The sequence below is a fragment of the Saccostrea echinata genome, unplaced genomic scaffold (assembly GCF_033153115.1).
Source record: "Saccostrea echinata isolate AGI-Se365-2 ecotype Australia unplaced genomic scaffold, CSIRO_AGI_Sech_v1 ptg000014l, whole genome shotgun sequence".
Lineage (NCBI taxonomy): Eukaryota > Metazoa > Mollusca > Bivalvia > Ostreida > Ostreidae > Saccostrea > Saccostrea echinata.
Window position 1 is genome coordinate 9,181,920 of NW_026889763.1, and position 10,985 is coordinate 9,192,904.

Here is a 10,985-nt window from a genome sequence, read left to right on the forward strand (position 1 = left end):
ATCCACTAGTTTCACTCTTCAGTATATTTCAGAGCTTAATGAAAAAATAATAATTTTAAAAAATACTTTGTTGACAGCAACTAAGTGCATATTTACAATGCTTGAGTTTTAAAATATTAACATGCCCACATTGTTGCAGTAACAGTGCTTGATCCATTTCATATCTAAATTATAGTATACCTCTCAATTTTATTGTTTGACTGCTTATCAATTCAAAAATCGATTTGAAGGAAAATGAAGGGGCTGGAAAGGACTACATATTCAGACAGTTTCAGATTCAAATGTGCCCCTTTATAAGTTGATCTTGTGTTGCAATATTATAGCAATATTACATTAGCACCTACATAAGGCGTCAATGTCTTCCAAATGATTCACAAGAGCATGTTCTCTGTTCGATCATTTTTTTTAAAAAGTAAAGGAGACTAATGACAAATAAGTTGATGTATGTATAACGGGTTTTAACAGTCTTATTGAAAGTCATAATTTCGCAAAATCTATGGTCTAATCAATGGGTGGAATATGACCGACATATTTCATACCAGTTGTTAGGTCTGTTTTCAAACTCTTGCTATGGAAGCTGCTGGAATGGCTTCTTCCTGGAAAAAAAAGCAACATGTAGTTTAGTTTTCATTGGTTCAAGTTAGTTTGTTCATGTAGGATATAAATGTAAGGTTCGTTTATTCGTTTATTCTTTTATTTAGAACTAGAACATGACCATGCACTAGGAATGACACATCTTGAGAATCAATCAGAGAGGCAGTTGGGAAGACTCTCAAATTGCATTTTGCTGCTTTCAGGTAAATTTTCTAATGACAATGTACGTAATTGCTGTCAATAACTTAAGTGCTCCTTTGTTTCAATCATTTGTTCTGTTTACAGGTATTGTATTGTACATGTAAGGTATAATTTACTTATAAGTTCATAACATGAGCACTATAACTTCACAATATGAATTCATGTAGCAAAGCAATTTGGAGAGCTATACAAATAATGGTAATGGCATGTTCTGTTTACGTTGTGAGTCCGGAATATTGCATGCGCATGCGCGAGATGAGAGACTGAGGAAAATTAGTAAAACTGGGAACTGTATTGTTAACTATTGTTTGCTATGAGACTTTCACTGTGTGTTAGTGATGGTTTTAGAATTTAACACTATATAAATAGCCAGTACCCGATATGGAATATTTGCATTTTCTCTGATTTCGACCGATGATTGTTTTGCTAATTCTGAAGCGACTTCATTCAAATTGCGGTGAATCGACTGTCAAGTCACACGCCGCGACAAATAATGTATCAATACAAATAAATAAATTATATGTTGGTGTTAAGTGTGCGATAGTAAATAAATACAGAAATTCAAAAATAATCCTCATGAATAAAGAGAAAACCTTCAAATATTCATCAGTCAGAAAATATTTATTCATTTTCTCCTTAAAATATTTCATATAAGTTTGACAAATTTTGTGAAATTAGGATGCCCTTCTTCTCACCGTATGAAGTTCAAATAATTACAATTTAAAAAAGTAATTGAAAAGTATCGAAAACGGCTGATCATTTTTATAATTTTGAATGAATGTTTGGTAGACAGTCGTGTTGCATGCACGTTCTTCAACTCAAGTATAACTTTTATTCTAATTTTATTAAATCTAGATTGTGCTTTTTAGGCATGTTTATCCATTATTTGACACACACACACACACACACACACACACACACACACACACACACATATATATATATATATATATATATATATATATATATATATAATTCCTTTATCTCCTGAATCAATAACAGTTTACGTGTTCTGTCCAATTTTGTATCAGACACCTCTTTATGTCACCCACACAATGTTATGTGTTGATTTAGAAGATTTCGCCGTCTTCTTCTTTCCTGTGAATGTGTTTACTGTCGTGTTAATGTCGGAATGGCTTGGAGTTTACAACAACGTTCCAAGATAACGTCTTTATTTACATCAAGCGCCGTTTGATGTCGGACCCTAACATATAATGACAGTTTTTGTCGTAAAGCGGGGTCAGTATTGTCCGCCTCCGTGAGCAAGGTTAAAACTAGCGTCAGCAGGGACAGACATATGTGATATGTCCCATTTCTCTCGTTTGTTTGAAAATGTTATTAAGTTTTGCACAATAACTTAAAAATGAAAAATTGTTACAATATGCATTTCTTGTATCGTGAGAGAAGTGAAACTATTAGGTTCAGATGTTGCAAAGAAATACCCCCCTTCCTGCTGACGAGTCAAATACTAGCTTATCATTAGTTGATTACTCTTACCTAATCTAAAAAAGAAGTGCACTCTGTCCGATAAACGTATGACAAATTCTGCTTTTTTTAGTAAGAATTTGGTATTCCTTTGTGAAAAAAAATTATGTTAATTGTGTCCTGAAAAATCTAACAAACAGTTTTCCGGTTACTCATTTAGGACTCAAGCATTTGAGAGGCTATCATAACCAAAGCTGGAATGATTATTAATAAAAAAAAAATGTTTTTCTTCTGGTCAATCAATTCTCTCAATTTGTTGCAAGAAGACGTATACCATTCAAATTTTTCATACTTCGCGGAAGTTTTCTTTGTTGTAATTTAAAATTATAAATTTGGTCAATTACTGCTGTACACGTTATCAAGTATCTTACAGTATATGACGGAAATGTTCTGAGACGACAATCTAATTCAAGAAATGATCACTTCGTGTTTAACCACCAATAACATATTTAATATTTCCGATGTCATTAAGGGCATTCCCAACAGTTTAAGTAGAGCTTACCGCAATTAAAATTAAATTACAGAACATTTATCTTCTAGTCGAAAGTAGCGACTTTGCTGGAGACGCCTATGCTACAAAGCGTGCCTGAGTTGATTTACACTAAAATGCTCATGCTCTATAGTTAGGTTGTAAACATACCACTTTGATAAATGGGTATCAAGTTCTTGAGGTGAAATACTATATTGCTTTCTATATTTTACCCTGTCAATACCTAAAATCATCCCTAAGGGCCAAGCTAGGATGATAATGTCATGTTGTAAATTTTGAATTTACCGGGTGGCAGTAAATACAAAATTTACAACATGACAACTGTAAATTTTGTATTTACTGCCACCCGGTAAATTCAAAATTTACAACATGACAATAATCTAGACTATTATTTTCCCAGGATGCTTCGTCGCAGGTTATGTGTTTGATGCTGATCGGTTACCAGACTTGTTTTTGCCAATCCTTTATACTATTTCCTGGAAAATATAGTTACTCAGTTTTTCGCTTTATTGAATGATGTTATTTTGCTTTATGCAATGATTGTTTACTTTCAGTTTCACCGGTTGAAAGTGATTCAGTGATAGGGCAGAAGAATCACATCCGGAAATATTATAATCTGGCAATCTTTGGAGGAAGGGGTGGGGCACTGAGTACTGGTTCAAAGCAGATGATCTTAAACAAAGCATAATATTATAGCAAATCAAAACGTATTCCTCCTACAGAGGAAAAAAAAACATTGTCAACAGATGAGTAGGAATTGTCAATATATTTTTTATTTAGTGTTGATAGACAGTGAAACGTGCTTATGTAAGAAACGGCTTTGCTTCTTTAAAAACGAAATGCGCTATAACTGTACTGTTAAATTTACAATATTTCAAAGCCAAGGGGAATGATCATGAATCGTCAATTCATTATAGAGTGTTTACTTTAAGCGTTTTTTTTTTTACTACATTCTATACTACTTTTGTTTACCAACTTATTAAAAAATATGTAAGCTGACTATTTTTATAATTAAACTGTAACATGCTGATATTATGTGCATTTTCATTTTTTCTTAAATCTTGAGAATCTCTATTGAAGAGTGTTGTCATGTGGTAAATTTTGAATTTACCGGGTGGCAGTAAATACAAAATTTACAAGTTGTCAGTTATCATGTTGTAAAATTTGTATTTACTGCCACCCGGTAAATTCAAAATTTACAACATGATAGTGTCCTTGGTTTGGATACAATTTCAGGTAACTTCAATTGTTATTAATTTTAACCTTCAGGAAGGTGACTGCCACCGATAACGGGCCCGTTTCTCTGTTAGGAGTAATTAAACCTTCATGTACAAAAAGTCAATAAACACATCATTTTTCATTCTTGAAATGTTTGGGTTTTACATATTCAATTAGACTTTTTACAAGAATAATATATTAAGGTACTTTGATTCAGTCTTTAGAATGCTGCTTGTATGTGAGACCCGTAGTACTGATATCTAGTACAGTTGTAGGTACGGAAGTCTTTCACAATTAAAGTCAAGCACTTGGAATGCCACGACAAAATTCAACAGTATCAGGACTTGGCCATGTACACGTTTCCCCTGGGATTGTAATCTTAATAAAAGGATCTTCATAATCAATCACTGAATTTATTACAAGAGTATCTTCAGTCGAACCATACAAAAAAAGCATTTGATGCCCTCGAAAAAATTACAGATAAACTTCATGTAACCAACATACCATTTGGAATTATCACGATCACTATATACATATTTTAATTCGGTAGCTACATTAAAACAGTGAGCCCGTAATCCAGCTGTTTTCTGAGCCTGGAGGCAGGCGATCAACATTGGAAACTGTTATCATTGGTTGAAAAGAATTAGAATGGTCCAACTGTTCGGGTCCCTTCCTATTTCTGCTAAAGAGCCATCTCTTTTCAAAATTAAACGGATTCACTGAGATTCTTTCTTCGATAGCTCTATCCGCGTTAATATTTGACCGATGAAGAGGAATCCGTGCGTTTTCCCGGCGCTTCTTTACTTTGCAAACGTCCACGTCACAACCCATGCATCTCTGCCCTTTGATGACGTAGTACACAGATCTACGACATCCGGGTTCTATTGTATCGGAACACTTGTACGATGGACAAACAAATGATCTCTTTGTATTTCCAATATTTTCTACTTTTGATTTCCTTGACTTTGAAATTGGATTGGTAACTGAGATTGCAAAGTTCATCAATTCATTCATATGTCCAAGAATACCATGTAAACTGCTCTGGCCTTCTTTGCTTCTTGTCTTGACAATCCTTTTACTAGGAATAAAAAAAGAGTCTGGAAAAAATATGTGTATATAAATCAAATCAAATGATTCTGACCAAAAAAACAAAACAAAACAAAAAACCAAAACAGACAAACAAACAAACAAAACCAAAAATCAATTACTATATAAAACAAACAAAAAAAACCCACTAGGGTGGATCTGTGCTTTAAAAGTCTTCATTGTAGATAATTAATCTTATTGCAGCAAAGAAAAGTATGTATTGGTTTAATTTATCAAAACACTTAATCGGACTACAGAGTACTTTGTTTCTAAATGGGACGTAATATGCAATAATATTTCATAAATTTACAATGTCTACCTCATTAGCAATAGGGACAAACCTTCTTTGAAATTGTATTTTTGTTTAGTCAAGAACTCGATAATATCCAATTATTCATAATAAAATTTAGCTACATGATGCCATATTTTGTATCGAAGGCCGGTATTTTTTAATCTTTATGCTTACCTACTAAATATCCTGTCCATAGCCAGCAAAGAATTGCACACACTATAGGCCGCATGGTTCTAATACTAATAAGGAAAAGGAACGATGCCTGTTATTTTTATACTTACAAACACTTTCAATAAACAAAAATATGCTTGTAGTGATATCAGGAACCATCAAAAGTGACCCATAGCGTGAACACCAAATACTTTTTAGCATAACTCGTCTGTTGTCTTATATGTTTTTTATCAAATGACAAATGACAGACAGAGGTGATTGACGTTCAGGAATTCACGTGATTGGCAGCCAGTGAGGTAGGAGACAGGGCCCCGCTTAGGAGAGTGGACATCAGTTCGGAATCGTATCAACAGTCGTGGGAGTTTAAAAGTCCTTGAATTACTCATATCTGTGAGAGAATATTAACGAGTCTGCTATAGGCACTAACAGGAAAATGGGAGGGGGCCTCTGGAGTTAAAATAAAAACAAAGAAAATGATGATGGTGATGATAAAGTAGAAGATTCAGCAGGATTGATGGAGTAGTTTTCTTGTTATTTTTTTTTAAAGATGTCAGTTTTTAATGTGCTTAGTTTAGTTTACGGGGTTTGAACGCACTTTGTGGAAATGAAAATAAAGTAGCAGTTAGTTGATATTTGCTGACTCTAAGTCCCGTGCAATTGCGAAAACCTTGAAACAGAGACCATTTTAAAACAAAATTATTCTAGTATAATGAAAATTAAAATATTATCCAAGTTACAGGAAAAGGAAATCTATTCTCAAAATTATGTTGATGAAACTATTTGATATTAAAAACAATTTATTTACATAACATTGTTATTTGTACCATTCTGTGAATAAGTTTCAGGATATGAAATACAGATGTATGTCACATTTCATTTTAGCCTTTCATAAGCTGTTAAAAGATTCAATTATTTACATAAATACTTAAATTTCAATACACTCTTCTACTATCGGTCAAGTTAGAAAATGTCCTCCCCCTCCCAAAAAGACCATAAAGTTCACTCGAAGCCAAATGATCCCCGTATGTTTGTTATCAGCCGTTCCTGTTTATGATTGCATTGTTTCATCTGATGTACATTTATGGCAGTGGGTTCGAAGTTAAAGTCATATACAGTCTGTTCATATATATATATATATATATATATATATATATATATATATATATATATATATATCACCTATTTCAACTTTGAACCCTAACTGGATAACTGGAATATCATAATTAGATCATCAGAAGATTTCTATTTAAATTAAATTTAAGCACGAAGATTATGTTCGTGTACTTTTGTACATGTAACAGCATTCTAGTTCCCAGTTAAAGGACACACGCAACGTAGTTTTGAACTTTTTCTTATTTCCTGTGTAATTTAAGAGTTGCCATAAATGAAGGATTTATGTGCGATTTTATGATGCCTGGATATGCTATACACCTCTCCTGAATCAAATTTTGAAAAAAAAAAAAAATATATCAGCTAAAACTATATTTTTATTACTTTTTCTTTAAAAAAACAAAATATGTTTGTGGAACACTGATGCCCCCGTATGGCAACTTATATCAAAGGTTAAACTTTCTCAAATGCAAATCAGATATGTTGGTACCCAAAGTAAGTTCTTGTCTCGAAGAATATACCTGTGAAATATGAAAGCCCTAGCAGCAACCATTGAATAGATATAGAAAAGGTTAAAGTTTTTCAAAAGTAAGTCAAACATCAAAGTCAAGGTCAAATGGTCAAAATTAATGGTGCCTTAGGAAAGGCCTTCTCACAAGAAATATACAGGTGAAATATGAAAACTGAAGCACCAATCGTTGAAAAGTTATGACCAAGGTTTAAGTTTTTCAAAAGTAGGTCAAACTCCAAGGTCAAGACCAATGGATTACAATGGTTGGTATCCAAAGGAAGGACATGTCACAAGGAAAAAACATGTTAAATATGAAAGCCCTAGCAACAACTTTTCAAAAGTTGTGTCCAAGGTTAAAGTTTTCGAAAAGTAGGTCAAAGTCCAAGGTCAAAGGGTCAAAGTTGTTGGTATCCAAAGAAGGTCTTGTCACAAGGATTATATTTGTGAAGTATGAAAGCCATAGCTTCAGCGATCCAAAAGTTATGGCCAAGGTTAAAGTTTTTCAAAAGTAGGTCAAACTCCAAGGTCAAGGTCAAAAGCTCAAATATAGTGGTACCTAAAGAAAGGTCTTGCCACAAGGAATACACATGTGAAGTATGAAAGCCCTAGCACCAATCGTTCAAAAGTTATGGCCAAGGTTAAAGTTGGGAAAAATTTTGCAAAACTGGGTCAAACTCCAAGGTCAAGGTCAAAAGGTCAAATATGGTGGTACCCAAAGAAAGGTCTTGTCATTGGGAATACACATGTGAAACATGAAAGCCATAGCTCTAACCAATCAAAAGTTATGGGCATTTTTAAAGTTTTTGCGACAAACAGACAGACAGCTAGACAGACGGACGGACAGGGCAAATACTATATACCCCCGAATCTTCGATACGGAGGCATAAAAAATACAAGCATTTTTATCAATTGATTTCTGTTCAAACCTTCTCGTTATGTATGCTGATTTTTTTCTATAAGGACAACTGATGGTATTTTGATTTTAAATTAAGAATATCTTGAAAAATCATCAGTTGGAAAGGTACGTTGTAAAGTACATGTACGTTACTCATGAGCTGAAGGATTTATTTGAATTGCTTAATATATTAGTTTTAATAACATGGATATTGACCTTGGCCTAAAATTTCATCTTCCCTTTTCAGATCAATGTACAGAATTATGATTTATTTTTATATTGCCATAGTGAAATATGTTTCATATTTTCAAGGATGTGATATAATTTTGAAATAAGGTTAAAGAATGTAAAAAAAACAATTTGTTCAAACAAGTGCCAATTAATTTCGGCACAGAGTGAGACATCATATTCAGAGCGTTTGTTGAAAACTAAACGAAACTTTTGCAAATATTTTTGTCATTAAAAGACTTAACTGTCCATATTATACATTGTTCTGACGACGAGTATGTTAGACCTATTAAATATCCACACTTTTGTTTTGCAAGAACTATCTTTTTCATTTCAGTAATTTTGTAAGCATTTATACCTACATTACCTACATCCTAAATATTTGATACAGACCTGCCTAAAATATATTTAATTATAAATTATTCCCATTGAAACACCAGAAATGGATCAGATGCGTATGAGGATTAAACATCCACCCGCCGAGAACCTTCCATATTGAGCAGGTAGTCCGTAGTTAAAATCAGTAAGCAGTAAAACAATGGCCTATATGTCACCAGTATAAATGTTACAAAGTTGGGAATCTTCTAAACTCCCATTGTAAATATGAGCTTTACAAACAAAGACGATATTGTAACAAGATTTGTCAACTAGAACCATATTATATTGTTCTTTAGTCATTCCGATTTCTTTATCACTTCTAATCTGCTGAAACGGAAGAATAGAAGGTACAATATAATTTAATTTTCAACATTTTGTAAAAACTAAATTAAATTAAAATTACTCTTTACACTAAAATATATGGAGATAACGAACAGTATTCAAGCTCAAAAGTCCATTGAAACAATAAAGATCAGTAGCAAGGCAAACACTGACCTCTAAAACATCAGATGTGGGATCAGGTGCCATGGAGGAGCAAGCCTCCCCTGCCGACCGGTCACACCGCTGTGCACTCCTTGCCATGATCGGGAAATAACGGGACAACTCAGTGTGTAAATAATGGCCTAACAATTAGTATGAAAATCGTCAGTCAGCATATGACTAAATGATAGATTGTATTTGCTGACAAGGTCATTGTATCGACCATAGAACTTATGAAATGATGACTTGAAACGAGACTATTGATAAATTATACTTGTTTCATCAACTTGTCAACAACTTTAGTTAACTCGTTTTAGAAATTGTTCGTACGTAGAGCATGCTCTTGTGTATCGATTCAAATGAGAGACATGAACCCCATATGCAGGTGATAATGGTATATTGCTGCATAAGTAAGGGAAGTTGGCGTTTGAAAAGTTAAAGTCATTACGTTTATCATTAAGCTTAGTTGTTGGATTACCATTAACGTTTTTTCTGGTAAAATATCCAAATATGAAACAGATGTGTCAGACTCTGTGGTATCTTTTATTTCAGGCTCACTGGGATATATCGTGTCGACATATGAAGGGAAATAAATACATGTATCTAAATGTCAAGGTAAAGGCCATAGCAAATGTTTTCCCTCTCACGTATAAGATTTTGAATAAATTCTGCTTCATATAGAAATATAAAAATAGGTCTGCTAATAACGGGGCGCAATTGGTACCCATTGGAATTCCAACAGATTGTGTGAAGACCTGGTCTCCAAAAACCACATAGATATTGTCAATCAGAAACCCAGGCATCTTTTTAATATCAACTTCAGAGAACTTATGTGTACAATCAGAATGTTTTTTCAACAAATTAATTTTATCGAAAAAGCAGCTGTCGATGATTTCAAAAAGCCTGAACTTTATTTATCATGGGGAATGGTTGTATATAGAGTTGAAAAGTCGTAAGTTTAGATGTTATTGATTTTGGCAAAATTCTGTGATTTCATTTTTTTTCAAAAAGTTCCCTGGTATTTTTAAGAATCCACATCTGATGTACATCACTTCTCGACTGTATTGTTGCACAGTAATTCTGAAGTTTTTTTTCTTTGGTGCTGTTAATATTTTAGTGAGGAGTAAAAAAAGAGGCTTGGTAGAACACCTACTGGAACCCGCTATGTATCTTTGTTTGTAAGGATTCTTATGTTTCAGAATCCAATATAGATATGTTAATTCAAATTCATTTTGGTTGTTGGGAATATGAAAAATATTCAAAACTGACATATGATTTTGAAGAATTTCCTCCTTAGAAAGTAAGCATTGGTATAAGTTGGATTACCACTTGTATAATTAAATCCCAGTTCCTGTAAAATACACTTCAAATAATGAGCCTTACAAAGACAATGTCGTTATCTGCTTTGTTGACTGGGACCAGTATATACTGATCCTGTGATCTATCTAATTCTTTTTGCACTTCTGAGTTATTGAACACAGAAGGATAGATTGTTTTCATATTGCTCCTCGAATGCGAGCTTTTAACATACGTATGATACACTTCTGACAAAGTGTAAATGTCTTCTTTTTCATGTCTGGCCCAACGACTTATTCCTTTACATAAAGGAACAACCACCACTAAATGAATAGGTATATCAGCATGTTACAATACATACATTTATTCTACCTTATTAAGAAGAAAACAGTGTCAAAACTTGGGGGGGGGGGGATTATTTCGTGTTTCGTTATGTGTATTGTGATGTGGTCTTCTCTTGTAAGAAATTAAATTTCAGTCAGACAAATCATGAGAGGAGTTGCATTCTCGAAAAATTACAAAATACGAGCGTCGTTCAATAAGTAATGCA

General features: G+C 33.3%; 1 protein-coding gene across 1 annotated transcript; it reads right to left on the reverse strand.

Moving 5' to 3' along the window:
• Positions 1 to 4,509: 4,509 nt before the first annotated feature.
• LOC133187198 (uncharacterized) lies at positions 4,510 to 5,023 on the reverse strand. The gene has a single exon (XM_061322560.1). The coding sequence runs from the start codon at positions 5,000 to 5,002 to the stop codon at positions 4,544 to 4,546; it is 459 nt and encodes a 152-aa protein (XP_061178544.1). The 5' UTR covers positions 5,003 to 5,023; the 3' UTR covers positions 4,510 to 4,543.
• Between the last annotated feature and the right edge of the window lie 5,962 nt (positions 5,024 to 10,985).

Bases quoted from the DNA above. Each gene is read 5' to 3' on its own strand.
- LOC133187198 (XM_061322560.1), bottom strand. From the start codon at position 5,002: ATGAATGAATTGATGAACTTTGCAATCTCAGTTACCAATCCAATTTCA.